The 19,545-nt window shown below is 37.8% G+C and overlaps 1 protein-coding gene across 1 annotated transcript in view; it reads right to left on the reverse strand.

Annotated features, from left to right (window-relative positions):
* Positions 1-18,290, reverse strand: part of RAD18 (RAD18 E3 ubiquitin protein ligase) — a 129,355-nt gene extending 111,065 nt beyond the window's left edge. Inside the window, exons 1-2 of the mRNA XM_069473849.1 lie at positions 18,240-18,290; positions 11,862-11,943 (exon numbers count right to left, since the gene is read on the reverse strand). Of these exons, the coding sequence (XP_069329950.1) occupies positions 11,862-11,943; positions 18,240-18,290 (133 nt within the window). The remainder of the gene's footprint in view (positions 1-11,861; positions 11,944-18,239) is intronic.
* Positions 18,291-19,545: the final 1,255 nt, after the last annotated feature.

The raw sequence follows: 19,545 nt of genomic DNA on the forward strand, positions 1-19,545 counted from the left end.
CCTAAAATGTTGGAGCACACCGAAGTAAAGACTTCAGAACAGAACTATTCTAGCCAAATGGATCCGCAGGACTCCCCCTTAGAAAACCCAGGTGAATAATGGTTTACAGATGGAAGTAGCTTCACAGACAGTGGAGTCCAGAGGGCAGGATATGCTATTGTCAGTCTAAACCAGACCACATAAGCAAAAGCATTTCCCCCAAGCACTTCGCTCAAGAAGCAGAGCTTAAAGCCTTAGCTAGGGCTCTGCAGCTTGGGGAAGGAAAAAGACTCAATATATATACTGATTCTGAGTATGGATTCTTGGTGCTTCATGACCATAAAAGCTGTCTGGAAGGAGAAGGGAATGCTAACTGCTAGGAGCTTCCCCATAAAACGTAAGGAAGTGATTTTGTGTCTTCTTAAAGTAGTCCAGCTCCCTGCCCAAATAGCTGTTATACACTGCAAAGGGCATCAGAAAAACAACTTTATAAACAGCCAGCAAAACAACCAGGCTGATAGAACTGCCAAATAGGTAGCACAGGAGGGACAACGTGATACTTTGGCCCTTGTAGTAGGGCCCTCCATCTTGCCCTCAAATCCCCAATATAATCAAACAGAGCAAAAGTTGGCAGAAGAGAGAGGGTACCATCTAAACAGTCGGGGTGGATGGAAAATCAGCAGGGATGCCTCTTCCTACCAGAGGCTGATGAATGGAAAATCATCAGAAGCCTTGGTAAGGCAATACATTATGGGAGGGACTCTAAGGAATTTTATCCAAAATCTCCTAGTGGGTAAAGCTCTAAAATCCACAGTGAACCAGGTACCTTGAGCAAGTGAAATTTGCCTTATAAACAATCCTCTGGCCCATCCACTGGCCCCATCTCTAAGGACCCCAATGCAGCATAGGTGAACCTACCTCAAAGAAGACTGGCAAATTGATTTTTACACAGATGTCCCCTAAGGGTGGGTTCAAGTCTCTCTTGGTTTTCATAGACACATTTACAGGCTGGGTAGAAGCTTTCCCCACATGAACAGAAAAAGCCACAAAACTTTGCAAATGGCTGCTTAAAGAAATCATTCCTAACTTTGGGGTTCCAACTCCCCTACGAAGTGACAACAGGCCTTCTTTTATTGCCCAGGTCACCCAGGGGCTGTCAAGGAGCCTTAGTATTCAATATAAACTTCACTCTGCTTGACATCCTCGATCCTCTGGGAAAGTTGAGAAAATGAACCAAAGCCTTAAAAAAACTTTGGCTAAGTTATGTCAAGAGACTTAGGAATCATGGTCAAGCTCCTCCATATTGCCTTATTAAAAATAACAGCCCCAAAGGGAAATGTAAAACTCAGCCCCTTTGAAATGACCTACAGGAAACCATTTCTCAAAACAAGTTTCCTATCGGATGAAGACTTAAACCAGGCTGTAAAATACATTATTAATTTGGGACAAGTTCAGCAAGCAAGCCCATAGTATGGTAATAATGTATTGCCTCTACCAGATAAGGGAGCCTTAGACTATTTCCTTGTTGACCCAGACACCAAGTCCTACACAAAATATGGTGAAAAGGAATTCCAGAGAGTCAATTAACCAAGAAATAGAAGTGTCTTCACCAGGTTATTCTGGCCACTCAGAGGGCCGTAAAGCTGGAAGGGCTTCCTAGTTGCTTCCATGTTTTTAGAATAAAGCCTTTTACTTCTAATGAATAGGCCAGCTCAGAAGAAGCAGAATATTCCTGTAAACCTGTAAAGGACCTCAAGTACTTTGTTCAAGAAGCTGCCTCCTGAAGGCAGCAAGAAAGTTTAGTAACACCCTCCAGCAAATGACTACTATGAGTGCACTTATTTTTCTTTTCTTGATTTTTGCTGACATTTTTCTAGTTAGCCTTACTTTGTTTGCTTCCCAGTGGCTGAAATCAAGTCACTTCTCAGTACATAGTTATTAACCAAACTTGCATTTTGCTTTAGTTATTAACCATGCTTACATTATACTTGCTCCTCACCTGAAAAAGCTATTAAATTACATTAATGTTTCAGGGGAGGTAAAACAAAGGGCAAAAATCATCCTCCAACAGGCTACGTGGCTACATAACATCAATAACTCCACTGCCCAGACCATCTGGATTCTATTAAGGGATATTTGCCCAGCGTCACTTGGTTTCTTCCCTTCTTAGGCCCTTATTAGCTATGCTTCTACTTTTAATCTTTGGACCATGCTTATTTAACCTGCTGGTAAAATTCACGTCTTCTAGATCACAACAGTTTCACGTCAAGTTAATGGTTATGCAAGGCTTCTGGCCTGCACCGGAGACCACAAGTCCAGAGCCATTATCAACTCCTTTAGGAATCTGTGAGAGATTTCTATTCCTCCTGGGATTATGTCCATGTTCAGGAGGAAGTAGCTCCAGAAGAAGAGACTTTCGTCCATGGCCACTTAAGTATAAGGAGGACGAAATCTCTCAGGGGGGAATGTGACAGGTATCCTGTCTTGAGGCATCTTGTCCAGAGGAGGGTAGCAGAAGCCCCTTGCTCTAGCTGAGGCTTGCTGAACTTTTAGTCAATTAGACCAAGAGACCAAAAACCTGTTAACCACAATTCCTGCTTTAGAGAGTTAGGGACCGTCCGGGAACCCCCACAGGCGCAGTAAAGCTTAACTTATGATAACCTTTTCTTCATTTTAATAGTAAAAATCATGCCCAGGGGTGGAGACTTAAAATGCTAATGCTACATATAATGCATGAAGATGTATGTAAAGCTACTGCACAGGAGCTAGAAAAACCCCTCCTATACATGCTTTGACATAAAACTTCCCTTTAGAAAAGCCCTATAAAACCAACTCTCCTTGGGGAGAAGCCCTAATTTCTTTCTCTGTGCTGGCTCCCTGGTGCACAAGCTAAATAAACTGTATTCTTTGCTACTATGTCTGGTGATCTCTCTTGATTTCTATCCTGGTAGATTACAAGAACTCAGGGGCATCAACAACAAATGCACCTCATTCACACCTTTATAACTGCAGAACTGCAAACAGTATTCATTACTCTTATCCAAAAACCTAAACAGAGCAAAACAAAGTGATTTAAAATGATAAATCACAAAATGTTTACGAAGTAGCAATAAATGGCTAGGATTCTGGATCAACAATACTAGTCAACCCAGGATGATACAAGAACATGACAGACCAAGCTTCTACTAAAGTTCTGGAGGCTTTTGTGTCATTGAAACAACACTACAGACTTGGCGCAACTTTTAGACTTGAGGGAACCTGTGACAACTGGTATTTAGTAGAGAAGGCCTACTGAATCATAAGACTTAGAATATGAAAAATAAGTGCTCATAAAATAAATCATCGTTACTAAAAGTACCCTCCACTGACTTCCTCTTAGATAAAGAATGACATCAGTGACAGCTGTAAGTTACATGGAAGTAAGCAAAGAAAAACGAATGGAAGTAAAGCCTAATTTTTCAGCTATCAAGTAGAGTTCATTGAATTTATAAAAAGCAAACTCTTTCTTCCCAAAATGACATAATTAAAATCCACACAAAGAATTTCCACCTCTGTCCATGAGAAACTAACAAGGTCCAGAATGCTGGGGCTAAATATAAAACAACTATTTTCAGACATCGGACAATGGGCAGAAATGAGCAGAGTTCTACCATATTCCAAGCTCCCTCTCTGGAGGCAATCTCTTGACCATAGTGCAGCGAGAAGAGCCCATCATCAGTCTTACTAGCTGAAGAAAGAAAGGTTAGAGTTCAGGGAGATCCAGGCTAGAATCTGTAGGGCAAAGTACCGGAAAGAAAGAGGCCACATAGAAAAAGACCTCTAGATATCGATTCTGTGGCTGAATGCAAATCTGCACATACATAGGATGAAAATCCATGAGGCCAGACAATGAACAACTTCCAAGGAAAGAATAATTAACTGGAGAGACCAAACAGGGCCAGGAATTGTTAAAATTTTCACCAGCCAATTTGGAGAGATCTCACTGAATGCATGGGCACTCACTAGATACCCCAGAAGATAATACCTTAACCCTAAAGAAAGGGTGATACAAGCAAGATGAGGGAATAGGAAGCTCCAGATGGTCCACCATGAAGACACCAATCCAACAACAATATACAACCCAATTCTCTTCATAAAAAATCCAGAAACCAGTGAAGAGGCCCCTGTACCCCAAATGAATGGGAAACCAGCCACGCTGAAACCTGTAGGAAAATTTGTGGTACACGCTCACTCCCCCTGACTCAGCAAGGATGCACTAGCCACATCTGTTCACACAGTACTGGAAATCCTAACTAGAGCAATTAGGCATGAAAAAAAATAAAAAACATCCAATTTGGAAAGGAAGAAGTAAAATAATCTCTGTTCACAGATGCTATGATCTTGTATGTAGAAAACCTTAAAGATCCCACACACACAAACAAACTGTTAGAACTAATAAAGAAGTTCACCCAAGTTGCAGTATACAAAATCAACATAATGAATATCAGTTGTGTTTCTATACACTAACAACAAACAATTCAAAAAGAAAATTAAGAAACAATCCCACTTGCAATAGCATTAAAAAGAATAAAATACTTAACAATAAACTCAACTAAAGAGGTAAAAAATTTTATATTGAAAACAACAAATATTATGGAAATAAATTAAAGACACAAATAAATGGATAGACATCCTGTATTCATGGTTGGAAGACTTAATATTGTTAAAACATCCATACTATCCAAAGCAACCTATAGATTCAATGCAATCCCTATCAAAATCCCAATGGCATTATTTGCACAAACAGAAAAAATATTCCTAAAATTCACAATTCTTAAAAAACATTCCTAAAAAAACTCTGAATCCCAAACAGTCAAAACAAAACAGAACTAAGCCCAAAGTTAGCAGAAGGAAGGAATAAAGATTAGTACATAAATATAAAAACTTCAAAACATATTACAAAGCTACAGTAATCAAAAAATTATGGTACCAACATAAAGACAAACATATAGAACCACAGAACAGAATAAAGAGTCCAGAAATAAACTTTTGCATATATAGTCAACTGCTCTTCGACAAGGGTGCCAAGACTACACAATGAAAAAAGACCAGTCTGTTCAACAAACAGTGGTGGGAAAACTAGATATCTACATGCAAAAGAATAAAATCAACTCTCGAAATGGATTAAAGACTTAAACATAAGACCTGAAACTATAAATTTCCCAGAAGAAAACATAAGGCAAAAGCTTCATAACATTTGTTTTGGCAAGAATTTCCTGGATATAACACCAAAAGCATGGGCAACAGGAGCAAAAATAGACAAGTGGAACTACATTAAACTATAAAGCTTCTGCTTTTATTGGTGAGGATGTGGAGAAAAGGGAACCCTTATATGCCATTGGTGGGAATGTAAAAATGGTGCAGCCACTATGGAAAATATGGAAGTTCCTCAAAAAATTAAAAATAGAATTACCACATGATCCATCAATACCACGTCTTGGTATTTATCCGAAAGAATTGAAAACAGGATCTCAAAGAGATGCTTGCACTCCCACGTTCATTACAGCATTATTCACAATAGCCAAGAGGCGTAAACAACTTAAATGTCTATGAACAGATGAATGGATAAAGAAAATGTGGCATCCACATGTTAGAACCGGTTTCCCTCAGTCCCAGGAACAGATAGGCAGAGTCACCAAGGCTGCAACAGGCAAAGGAGTTTATTGTCTAGCTCGAGCTAGGGTCCAAGTCCCAGAGCGCCAACGCAGTGGCCTCTCCACGAACCAGGACCCCGCCCTAGGGTGGGAACTAAGCTTTTATACTCATCAGTAGGTTACATGTACCGGGCACACCATCCCCTCAACCCCCCTTAGTTCATTTGTTCTTTCAAAAGTGGCTGATAGTGTTGGCTCCTGATTGGCCGGTTTCCAAGCTGCAGGACTTTCAGTTGTTACCAGCAGCATTCCAGGGAGGCGGAGGGCCCGCGTCGGGGAAACCGAAACTTAGGCCTATCCTAGGAGGTCCAGTCTGTCATGGAGTCACTCCTGTTTTCCTTCCTGCTCTACACACATACTATGGAATAGTATTCAGCCTTAAAAAAAGGAAATCCTGTCATATGTCACAAAGTGGATGAACCTTAAGGACATTATGCTAAGTAAAATAAGCCAATCACAGAAGGAAAAATACTGCATAATTCCACTTATAGAAGGTATCTAAAGTAATCAAAATCATAGCAGAAAGTAGAATGGTGGTTGCCAGGGGCTGGAAGGAGGGGGAAATTGGAAGCCACCATACAATGAGTATAGATTTTCAGTCATGCAAGATAAAAAAATGTCCTAGAGATCTACTGTATAATAATGTACATATACTTAAAAATAATGTACATATAGTTAATAATCAAATATTTGTTAATAGGGTAGATTTCATGTTAAGTGTTTTTAACCATAAAAAAAAATTAGTCCTCAATTAAAGGCTACTCTAGACCTGCCCTAAACAGAGCTTAAAAACTTACCTTGACAGGATCAATCTGATCTAGAAGTAACTTAATTGTCTGCCATAATAAAGTCTAACATTCTAATAAAGAATACAATAAAAGCTAGACACTCAAAAATGTAAATACAGGTTAAGCATCCGTGATCCAAAAATCCAAAATCAGAAATGCTCCAAAATCTGAAACTTTCTGAGAGCTGACGTGATACCAGAAGTAGAAAATTTCACACATACGTACTTCGCACAAACTTTGTTTCATGCAAAAAGTCACTAAAAACATTGCATAAAATTACCTTCAGGCTTTACATTAAAGGCATATATGAAACATACATGAATTTTGTATTTAGATTTGGGTGCCATCACCAAGATACCTCATTATGTATACGCAAATATTCTAAAATAAAAAAAAAAATCCAAAACCCAAAACACTTCTGGTCCCAAGTATTTTGAATAAAGGATATTCAACCTGTAGTACAATGGCAAGTGTCCAATCAAAAATGATCAGACATTCAAAGAAGCAAGAAAATGTACTCTATAACCAGGAGGGAAAAAAAGAAATCCCTCAATAGATACATATTCAGAAATGACAGAGATGATGGATTAGCAGATAAGGAGGTTAAACCTGCTATTAAAAATATGTTTAACATACTTTTGGATTAAAATACACACACACACACACACACAGACGGAGAGAAATGGAACATAAAAGATGTGTTAACAATACAACAACTGAAATGAAAATTTTACTAGATTAGGCTAACAGCTGATAAGATACTGCAGAATAAAAAGTTAATAAACTTGAAGTCATAGTAATAGAAATTATTAATATCTAAAATTAAGCACAGAAAGGAGAGGGGACCAAAAAGGGAAAAAAGACAAAACCTCAATGTCTGTAGGTAAATATCAAGCAGTCAAATAAATGTAATTAGAGTATAATAAAGTGTATCTAGCACCTGAAGTGGGAGCAGGTGTGAACAAAAAAAATATTTGAAGAAACAAGGGCTTAAATTTTTCCAAATATAACCCCACAGATCCAAGAAGTTCAGTGGACCCCAAGTAGGACAAGCAAAGGTAAACCACACTAAAGCACATCAGAAATTTCTAAAAATCATTGAATAATAGAAAATCTTAAAACCATATGGAGGGAAAAAAAAGACCCATTGTACAGAATGTGACAGATAAGAATACCACCACACCTGCTTTCACCTGAAACCATGAAAGTAAGAAAACAGTAGAATGACATTTTAAAAGGAAAAAACAGTCAACCTAGAATTCTATACTCACTGAAAACATCTCTCAAAAAGTAATGAAATAAAGACTTTTTTGGACAATCAAAAGCTGAGAAAATTATTTGGCAGTATATCTGCACTATAAGAAATGTTAAAGCAGGGAAAACGAAACTGACACCAGACGTAAACTTTGATATATACAAAGGAAAGAAGAGTATCACAGATGGTAAATACATGGGGTAAATACAAAAGATTATTTTTTCATTTCTTAATTTCTTTAAAGATAATTGTCTAAAGCAAATATAACAATGTATTGTGGCATCTACAATATATGTACATGTAAAATGGAAGACACAACAGATGACAGGAGCGGGAAATGGAAGCACACAGTTGTAACAGTCTTACACTATTCAGGTAGTACAATATTGTTTGACGAGAGAGTGTAATAAGTTAAAGATGCATATTTTAAACAACAACTAAAAAAAAAATAAAATAAAAGAGTGGAACCAATAAGGCAATTGTGGGAAAAAAATGTAATACTAAAAAAAGTTCAATTTTTTTTTTTTAAAAGGCAGGAAAAGAGGAAAGAATAGATCAATAAAATTGAAAACAAAAAGCAAGGCTGTATATTTAAATCCAGCCTCACCAATAATTACATTAGCTTTCTCAATAGTGGGAACGTTCTATAGCTGCACTGCCTAAAATAGTAGCTATTACCCATATGGAGCTATTCAACACTTGAAATGTGGTTAGTATGACTGAGAAACTAAAGTTTTAATTGCATTTAACTTCAATAAATTTTAATTAAATGTAAATAGCTCCCACATGTGGCCAGCAGCTACTTTATTAAACAGTGCAGGTCTAAATATTCCAAGTAAAAATAGATATTGTCAGGCCAAATTAAAGGGCAAGACTCAAATATACACTGTCTATAAAAAACTAAATGTAAATATAAAGACAGGTAGGTTAGAAGTAAAAGAAAGGATGGAAAAAGATAAACCAAACAAACACTAACCTTAAAGAAGTTGGAGTGGCTATATTAATACCAGAAACAAGGAGACTTCAAAACCAGGAATATTACTAGGGATAAAGAGGGATATTTCATGATAACAAAATAATCAATTCATCAAGAAGACAAAACAATTCTAAATGTCTGTGTGCCTAAAAAAGTTACTTCAAAATACATAAAGCAAAAACCGATAGCAGTGAAAGGAAATATCGACTAATTCACAATTATACTTAGAGTTTTCAATATTCCTCTCTCTACTGATAAAATAATTGCCAGAGAATAGAGATAGAGAAGACTTAAAGAACACTATCAACTAACTTGACCTAATTGACATTTATAGAACATTCTACTCAACAACAGCAGAACAGACATTCAACTACACATAAAACAGTAACCAAGAAAGACCACATGCTGGGCCATAAAACTAGTCTCACAAGTTTTATTTTTAAACAGTGACAGGGTCTCACTATGTCACCCAGACTGGATTCAAACTCCTGGGCTCAAGCAATCCTCCTGCCTTAGCCTCCCAAGTAGCTGGGACTACAGGTGCATGCCACTGTGCCCAGCTAAAATTTTAAATAACTGAAATCAAACAGATTATGTTCTTGGACCAAAACATAATTAAATCAGAAATTAGTAACAGGAAGATATCAGGAAAATTCCTACATATTTGGAAATTAAACAACAGAATTCTAAGTAACTCATGGCCAAAGAAGAAATCACAAAGGAAATTAGAATTTATTTTAGACTGAATAAAAATGAAAACACATATATCAAAATATTAATGATCTCAGTTTCTATCTTAGCAAACTAGAAAAATAAGAGCAAAGTAACCATAAGTAAAAGGAAGGAAATAATAAAGCTAAGAGTATAAATCAATAAAATAGAAAAGACATAATATAGAAAACAATGAACCAAAAGTCAATTCTTTGAAAAGAGCATTAAAATTGATAAACTTCTAGCTGGATCAATCAAGGAAAAAAGAAGACATACATTTCTAGTATCAAGAATAAAAGGGTACATCACTACAGATCCTTTAGACATAAAAAGGACAACAGGGAATATTATTTTAAAAAAAGAATAATTCTATGCCAATAAACTCAACAGCTTAGATTAAATGGACAAATTTCTTAAAAGGAATTCCAGGTTGTTTTAACATTCAAAGATCAATATAAGTAGCCCTATTGCAAAATAAAGGAAGAAAATCATATAAGCGTCTCCAGAGATGCAGAAAACACACTTGACAAAATTCAACAACCATTCATGATTTAAATAAAAAAAAAAAAAAAAAAAAAACCCTCTCAGCTATCTAGCACCTGGGAGTAGAGAAGTGCCTCAACTTGATAAATTTATGAAAACTTATTAAGATTATGAAAACCTTAAAACTAACATCATATTTAATGGTAAAAGACTGAATACTTTCCCCATAAAATTGGAAATAAGGACAGCATGTCCACCCACACCACTTCTATTCAACATTGTACTTGAGGTACTACCCTGAGTAACAACAAAAAAAAGAAATAACAGGCACACACATTAGAAAGGAAGAAATAGGACCAGGCACATAGGCTCATGCCTGTAATCCCAGCATTTTGGGAGGCTGGGGCAGGAGGATCACCTGAGCCCAGGAGGGAATTCGAGACCAGGCTGAGCAACATAGTGAGACCTCATCTCTACAAAAAATTTAAAAAATTAGCTGGGTACAATTCCAGTGAACATCCAAACAGGCTTTTTTTTTGTAGAAATGGACAACCTGATTCTAAAATTTATATGGAAATACATTTAAAATGCAAAGATCCTTAAAAAAGACTAGAGACTAGAGAAAAACAAAGATGGAGGACTTACGATGTATGGCTTCAAATTACTAAAAAGCCACAATAATAAAGGCAGTGTGGCATTGTCACAAGGACAGACATATAGATCAACAGAACAAAAGAGTCCAGAAATAGACCACCCATGGTTGGCTGGGGCCATACTGACTAATGTGGGGAGAAATTTATGAGATGATGAAAATATTCAGTACTTAATTGTAGTGGTTACATGGTATACATATTTGTCAAAACTCATTGACACTTTTACACTTTAAAGTGCACTTAAAATGGATGTATTGTATTTTATGTACATTATACTTAAATAAAGATAATGTTAAAACACATTTAGAAACAATACCTAACACTTATCTTGGTTTTTAACGTGAATCTGGCCTGGAAGGAAACCAACATTTATTGAGGACCCATAACGTGCCAGACACTGACTTCTGCATTTTTAATTCCCACCACCATTTTCTAATGGAGGGATTACTGACCAGATTTTTACATTTGAAGAAATGTTAGGCAACTGCACACTCATCCACCTAGTAAGTGGAGAGTCAAGAGTTAAGCCAAAATACGTCTCTAAAGACCATGCTGATGTGGCTACCACTGCCATCCTCTTAGGTCTTCTCTACAGAAACTTTTCCACCAAAGCTTCTACCCACTAAAACCATTTTTTTAGGCCTAACTTGATTGTTTTTTAACATTCCAAGACAAATCAACTTGAAAATAAAAGACAAGAAAGATCACAAATCTAAATAATTCACAAACTGGATGGCTGGCTAGCTCTTGAACAAAGATAGGCTAACCTCTATATGCTAAATACCACAAGCCACAGTATTAAAAATGTTTATATACCTGACTTAAAAAGAGAACTACAGCAAATTCCAGTATGAGTCTTCCCGGCATCACATAGCAGTTAAGTTATAAAACTGTCCATAACACTCTTCAGTGGTCGAATTCTCCCACTGTGGAAATGTTCTTATTGTTACAGATTTTTAAATTTTGAAATTATATACCAAGTACTACTTGGTTGAACCACCTATCTGTTATCCTAAACAAAAATTCTGAAACTTAACATCTAAAAGCACTTGACAAATAAAAAGCCATATATTGTGACCAAAATCTTTATTGCCATAAATACTATAAAAGGCATAAAAATATCCAAGGGGAAGGTGGTAGAAAATATGGGGGCCTTGTAAAAACTTCAATATTCAAGAGTGGTGGAAAAAGACCTTGTGAAAACTTCAAGATAGAGGAGCCTAAGGTGAGAAATAAACATATGTACTTATCTTTATTGTGAAATTGACACTACCTTATGTAAATATCACAATTTACTAACTCACAGAAACAAAACATACTTACAGTTGTGTGAACACTGAGGAATTATCATTGCAATGTTGAAATATTCAAAGCAAATTCCACACCGCAGCAAATCATCTATAGTCTGAAATGCAAAAATACATATATAAATCTCAGAAAGACACCAAGATTGGAATGTCTGCCATATAACTTTATCTCCATCCCCTAAAAAATTAATTCAATAACACATCTTTGTCAAATATACATACTCAAAAGCTAACTCCAGATAAACTGCCAGGGATCTTGACAAATAGAGAAAAACCTCTCTCATGTGACTCTTACACATGTAATCTCAGGTTACCCAAATTGCTTTAGACAGATAAAGTTGATACTGCAGATTCCTGTGCCATACTGTCAGCCCTTCACAAAAGGGCTCCACTTTCCACGTGTTTCCAGTTTTTATGCCGAGTCTCCTCCCTCTCAGACTCTATGCCCTAGCCTATAGTCACTGTTGGGTGAAAAGTACCAGTACCAATAGTCACCACACAGGTTAAAAACCAAATCAGAGAATATTAAATCCAAACATTAGAAATTACCTAATTATAATAAAACCCTTACTTCACAAATGAGGAAACTGTATCCAGAGCAGGCACACAATACTGGGCGTGAGTCAAGCAAAAACCAAAATTCTTGTCTCCCTACTGACTGTCCAGTGCTTTCTGCATGTTACTACACAGTGGAGCCAAATGAGGAAGCCCTGGAAATAGCTGGAGCCAGTGACAGCAGAGGAAGGTGAGTGGAAAAGTGGACAATCTAGAAAGACAGATAGCTGTATGTCAACCTGGAATGCAATCTAAATGGGAAAGGACATAGTCTTGCTATCCTAAAATCTTTTAAATCATTTAAAATAAAATGTTATTCCATTCAACAGAATAATGAGCAAATTTTCTTTTTTTTTTTAAAAAAAAAAAAAAGAGGAAGCTTTCCTTTGTATTGATATGAAAAGACTGCCAAGATAAGTGAGAAAAAGAAGTAAGGTACAGACAGTAAATACAGTATTGTTAACGGAAAAAAAACCAAACTCTGTAAAATAATTTTAAAGAGATTTACTCTGAGCCAAATTTGAGGATCAGGACCCAGAGCCACGCCCAAGAAGCCTTGAGCAAGTAGACTGGCTGTGGTTGGGTTACAGTTTGGTTTTATACATTTCAAGGAGACAGGGATTACAGGTAAAGTCATAAATCTATACGTGGAAGGCATACATTGGTTTGGCCTGAAAAGGTGAGGCTTCTCAAAGTGGGGGGAGAGTGCTTACAGGTTATAGGTGAGTTTAAAGATTCTTTGACTTGTAATTGGTTAAAGACATGAAGCTTTGTCTAAAGGCTTGGAATGGTTTAACATAAGGAGCTGTTTATCACAGATAAGCCACGTGGACATATATTTGTTGTACAAATTGAGGACCTGTAGGTTTGTTTTGCATACCCTTAGGCCTGTTAATGGGTTACAAAGGATGTCCTCTAGAAGGTAGAGGGACATGATGAGGCATGTCTGACCTCCCTCCTCATGGTGGGCAATTTAGTTTTACGATATTCCTTTGGCCACAAGGGGGTCCATTCAGTCAGCCAGTAGGGGGTTGAGCCTTAAGATTTTATTTTAGTTCACAGTATGCTACCTTTTGTTTAAAAGGGAGGGGTGAATAAGAATGCAATCTTTTTTTAACATATATATAAAAAAATTCTGAAAAAGATAAACAAAAAAGTAATAACTAATAATTATTAGGAGTCAGAGAATTGGACAAACGAGGAACATGGTGAGAGCGAGATTTTTACTTTCCATTTTATGTATTTTTTGAACCATGTAAATCTATTACCGAAATTTAAAAAATATAAACAAAAAAACACTACTGTCACCAATGGTCCATACAGTGAAATATTATATGGCCTTAAAAAACATTCTTTCAAAGAATAATGCCACAGAAAAATGTTCGTGTTTTAATAGATACCTTTTTTAAGTCACAAAACAAATCTACAACAATAATACACACTAATGGCAACTCTGTAGTTTAATCTTCATAACAATCTTTTCAAGTCCATAGCATCAGTATCCCAGTTTTAAAGATACAGGCTATAATTATGGAGGTATCTTAAACAGATTCAAGTAGACCTGCCATTTGACCCAGCAATCCCATTACTGGGCATATACCCAAAGGAAAAAAGGTCATTCTTTAACAAAGACACATGTACCCGAATGTTTATAGCAGCACAATTCACAATAGCAAAGATGTGGAAACAACCCAAATGCCCATCAATACATGATTGGATTAGTAAGCTGTGGTATATGTATACCATGGAATATTACTCAGCTATAAGGAATGATGAAGATACGACATCTCTATGGTTCTCCTGGAGAGAGTTGGAACCCATTATATTAAGTGAAGTATCCCAGGAATGGAAAAACAAGCATCACATGTACTCACCAGAAAATTGGTTTCCCTGATCATCACCTAAATACAAATCTGGGAATGACACCAATTGGATATCAGACTGAGGTGGGGGGTGGGGGAGGGGATGGAGGTATTCCTACACAATGAGTGCATTGCGCACCGTTTGGGGAGTGGTAACACTTGAAGGTGCTGACTCCGGAAGGGAGGGTGGGGAAGGGAGGGATATATACCTCATGATGGGTGCAATGCGCATGACCTGGGGAACAGACACGCCTGGAGCTCTGACTTGGGGGGAAAGGCGGTACAGAAGCAACATATGTAACCTGCAATTCTGTATCCCCCATAACAAGATAAAATAAAATTAAAAAAAAATAAAATAAAAAAAATAAAATATACCCAAAGTTAATGATTGGAAAAAAAAAAAAAAAAAAGATACAGGCTATAAAGTTCCTGAGTGGTTGGATCAAACCCAAGAAGTTGACTCCAAGGTGATCCCAAATTTTAAATGTATAAAAACCTGAAGGAAAATAAGATAAAATGTTAAACAGTAGTTATCTCTGGGTGGTAGAATTATGGGTGATTTTCATTTTCTCCTTTATCTTACTCTGAATTTTTATTTTTTTTTACTGTGTACATATATTACATTTATAATCTGTCAAAAACAGTAAATTTTTATTATAGTAAAACCAGGGAAATAAACATTAAAATGCCATAATCTCCCATGATTCTGTATGGTAAACTACCACAGACACAAAAAGCTAAAGGCTTATGTTGAAGATCAATTAAGAGCAGAGGCAGGACCAGAGCCAGAAGAGTCTATTACACTTTTTTATCTATGCGATCCTGATCTGGGGGACGCAGTGGTTCTGAAAGATCTGCAGAGCACAATGTGTGGAAGGTAACACTGCATGGGAAAAGCTGTAACATTCTTGTGCAAATTTCCAGTCATGCCACTCCAAGACGGCAACACGCATATCCCATGTGTCTCAACCGAAAAAGAAAAAGAATGCCTGAATAGAAAGTGGTCAGTAGATGCCCCACGATTTCTTCAGAGAGAAAGCAAAAGGGGGAAGCAGAAAATAGGTGAAAAGACAATAATTACAAAAATATTCTTAAGTTTTTTGGGTTACAGATCCCTTTGAAATATGGATGAAAAGTATGGACTCTCTTCTCAGAAAAACATACATACAGACAAAACTTTTATAAATAATTTGAGACTCCAAAGTCTTTCCATGGATCCTCGGTTAGGAACCATGGATTCTGAGTCAGATTTCTATTATAATATTCAATATAAGAAAGAACTTCGAACAATCAGATGGGCTTCTGGGAACAGGTATTTCTGTGTCCCTGGAGGAGTTCAAAGCAAAAATTAGATAGGAAATTAGCAGATATGTTATAAAACGGATTAAAATACTAGAGGGGGCTGGCTTTCCAACCTTAAGATTCCATGATTCTAATAGGAGCTAAATATGGACTCAACCATCTCTCTGGTTGAACACACACTGAACACTCTCTGGTACTGAACTCTATATTCAGTGCTGTGGTGAGATATCAAAGTCAGACAAAACATGGAACCTGCCTCAAAGGGCACTGAAGGTGTGGGAATATACAAAATATGCTTAAATCTACAAAGCGGGAGCTTTACGGGTCACAGAGCTCTTTTACTTTCTTTATCCAATTCAATCTTCATGACAACAAAAGGGGAGAGAGAGAAGCACTTAGGACGGTTAAGTGATGATAATAATAATAAAGATATATTAATTGAAAAGAAGACAGAATAATGGCCAGCAAACATATAAAAAATTGCTCAACATCTCTAATCATCAGGGAAAAATGCAAATCAAAACCACAAAGAGATATCACTTGACTCCAGTGAGAATGGCTTTTGTCAAAAAGTCCCAAAACAACAAATGCTTGGGTAGAGGTGGAGAGATAAGAGCACTCTTACACTGCTGGTGGGACTGCAAATTAGTCTCTCTAATCTCTATGGAAAGTAATATGGAGATACCTCAAAAAAACTAAAAATAGAACTACCATTTGATCCAGCAATCCCACTATTAGGCATCTACCCAAAGGAAAAAAAGTCATTTTACAGACACCTGCATTCGAATGTTTATAGCAGCACAATTCACAATTGCAAAGATGTGGAAACAACCCAAGTGCCCATCAATACATGAATGGATTAATAAAATGTGGTTTATGTATACCATCGTGTACTACTCAATCATAAAAAACAATGGTGAACTAGTGCCTCTTGTATTATCCTGGGTGGAGCCAGAGCCCATTCTTCACAAGAATGGACAAACAAGCACCACACGTACTCACCATCAAATTGGTACTAACTGATCAACACTTAGATGCACACATGGAAGTAATATTCATCAGGTGCTGGGCAAGTGGGAGGGGAATAGAAGGGATAGGTAAGTTCACAACTAATGGGTGTCAAGCACACTGTCTGAGGGATGGGCACACTTGTAGCTCTGGCTTGGGAAGTGCAAAGGCAATATATGTAACCAAAATGTTTGTACCCCCATAATATTCTGAAATTTTAAAAAATCTGCGTGTGCACAGAAGGCACACTGTTTTTATTTAGATTACATAAATAAAAACATCAAGAACACCTAAAAATGCTTTTGTTCATTTTATGTAAAGTTGAGAAAATGTAAATGTCTTTATAAAATATTAATACTTTATTAAATAATAAAATAAAGATATATTAATTGAATGCTTACCATGTTCCAGATACTTTCAATTAGCAAATAATTTTTGAGCACCCACTTTGCATCAGGAACTGCATTAAGCACCATGAATAAGCCAGCAGCATCAGTATCCACACATATCAACTCATTTAACCAACCGGTTATTTTTATCTCTAGTTTATAGTTAAGGAAGTTCAAGTTCAGAGAGGTTAAATAACTGACTCAAAGTCACAGTTAATAAAATGCAGATGCCAGACTTAACCCAGAACCACTGGAACTCAAACCTACGCTTTTCATTGCATCTTGGTGCCAAGGACACCACAACTTCAAAAACACAGTTTTCTTGGATCCTTCCACAGTATCAGCTTCTCACCATGGGAATATCTCAAGTACCCAACCACTGCAGATGACGCTAATGACAACAGGAAGAACAAGTCCTTATACTTACTTTAGCCTTCAATTAATCCTCAAAGTCAGGGGGACAGATACTATGATCCTCAAGTTAACAAAACTGAGGAACAGAAGTAGAAAGTTATTTTACCCACAGTCACAAACAGAAATAATCACAGAGCACGAAGAAAAGCCAAGCAAGTGATTCTTAGCCGGTGCAGCAAAGTGCAACTGCTCTTGAGCAAATCTAGCAGGAATCCAGGGCCCACCACTCCTGTAAATGGAAACTGGTATGCCTTGCCAAAACAGAAAGTAGCCATAAAAATAAGTGTTATTAAAATGAAATAATTCGATGAAATGAAAGACTAGTCCTGATCTCCGTTTAAAAGAGAGATAAGCAGAGTTAGAGCGGAGTTAGGACATGTTAGCGGGGAGTTGGGGCAATATGTTAGGGCAAACCAGCCCTAGGCTCAGCGGGTAAATAGAAGAAAGGGCACGTAAAGGAGACTACCTGCTAAATAAATGTTATTTGATACAGTGTTCACCAAAATTATGTCCGGTGTCACTGTTTACATAGTGCTTGGCACATATGTGCCAAAAAAAGGTCAGCTGTCATTGTCATTGTTTAGAATAACTGGTTTTCTCGATGTCGTTATTATTGTGACTGAACAGCAGACTATCCGCTTCCATAAGACGGCCAACCTCAGCTCACCATGTGGGACCGAGGTCTGTCCCTGTCTCTTCTCAGGGGAGGAAACTTAGGCCCAGAGCCACGCGACAGGCTAGTGGCACAGCAGAGCCGGTTCCCCTGGCCCAGTTCGCCGTTCGCGCTTTCTACCTTCTCTCCCTCGAGCCGGGGCTGGCCTCCCGCGGACATCCGGGAACCCTCAACCTCCCTGAAGGACTCACCTTCATGACTGCCAGGCCCGGAGGCCACCGAGGCTCAGCCAAGGAGTCCATGGTCGCTCCTGAGGATGCCGCGGGCCCCGCTGCCCACTAGCCTCCAGCGTTCCACTGCTACTCGAAATTCCCCGCGCTACAAAGCTACGTAAGCAGTCCGCGACGCGCCTGAGGCGGGCGCGAAGCCTGCCGGAAGTTGTAGTACGGGGGCGGGACACCGGCTAAGGAGCTCGCACTGCGCGTGCGCCAGGCTTCTGCTGGGCCTCTTATGTAGAAGTTGCGTGATTAAAAAGCCCGAAGAGAATAGTGGGAAGAAACAGCCAGGGATTCAACCAAGTCCAGGTTTTGCCAGCTCTTTCAGGGTCTACGCTCATGCCTCTTCTTTCGGGCTGCCCTCCCTGATTGCTATAATGATCTGTCCCTGCTCTAAGAAGTTTTCATATCCATTGCTTCATCCCTACCAAATTACAACACCGGGAGGAAGGTAGTATCATTGTCAGTTAACACAACAGGAACTAGCTGCCCAAAAAAGTGAGTAGAGTTTCCTTGAGTCACACAGTGGCATTGACTAGACTCCAAATACGGCCTCTGGGCTTTAACTAGGAAGTCTTGCTTTTATTCAAATTAAAATTTTAATTTATATTTATTTTTCTTCAGAGAGAACCACCATTAATTTTGGCATACAGCCTTCCAGATATTTCCTATGCAGATTGACAGCTTCTTTGCTTGAGCAAACTTTAGTCAGATTCCTGAACCTTCTCCTAGGCCAATTTGTGTACTTCCTTATAAAATCCAGTTTTATCAAAGAACCCTGCTAAATCACTTCAGCCAGAACCCCCATCCTTGATATCTGATCACCCTTGATACCTGACGGGTTCTTCAATCTCCAGTGTACCCCATGTGATGTCTGATCACTCAGGCCTCTTTTCAGCGAGATTCCTATTAGGTCGATTTAACCAGAATCCCCTCTCACCGCTGATGTTTCCTCTTAGTAACTTTACATGCATTACCTCCTAGCCTGCTACTTGGCTGTAAATTCCCATTTGCCCATGCTGTATTCGGAATTGAGCCCAATCTCCCCCATTGCAGGACCTGGCTGCAGTGGTCCCTATTCCTATTGTGATTGTCCTTACTATTAAAACAAGTATCATTGAATAATTTTTTAATAAGATACAAACATAGATACTTTTTACCCCACAAATGTTATATTAAATGCGTAGGTCTGCCAACTTGGGTTTTATTATTTGTTTGTTTACTTAACAAACATCTTGAGACCTCTACATGTTTGTACATGTAGATTTGCCTCATTCTTTTT

Source organism: Eulemur rufifrons, chromosome 7 (assembly GCF_041146395.1).
Source record: "Eulemur rufifrons isolate Redbay chromosome 7, OSU_ERuf_1, whole genome shotgun sequence".
Taxonomy (NCBI): domain Eukaryota; kingdom Metazoa; phylum Chordata; class Mammalia; order Primates; family Lemuridae; genus Eulemur; species Eulemur rufifrons.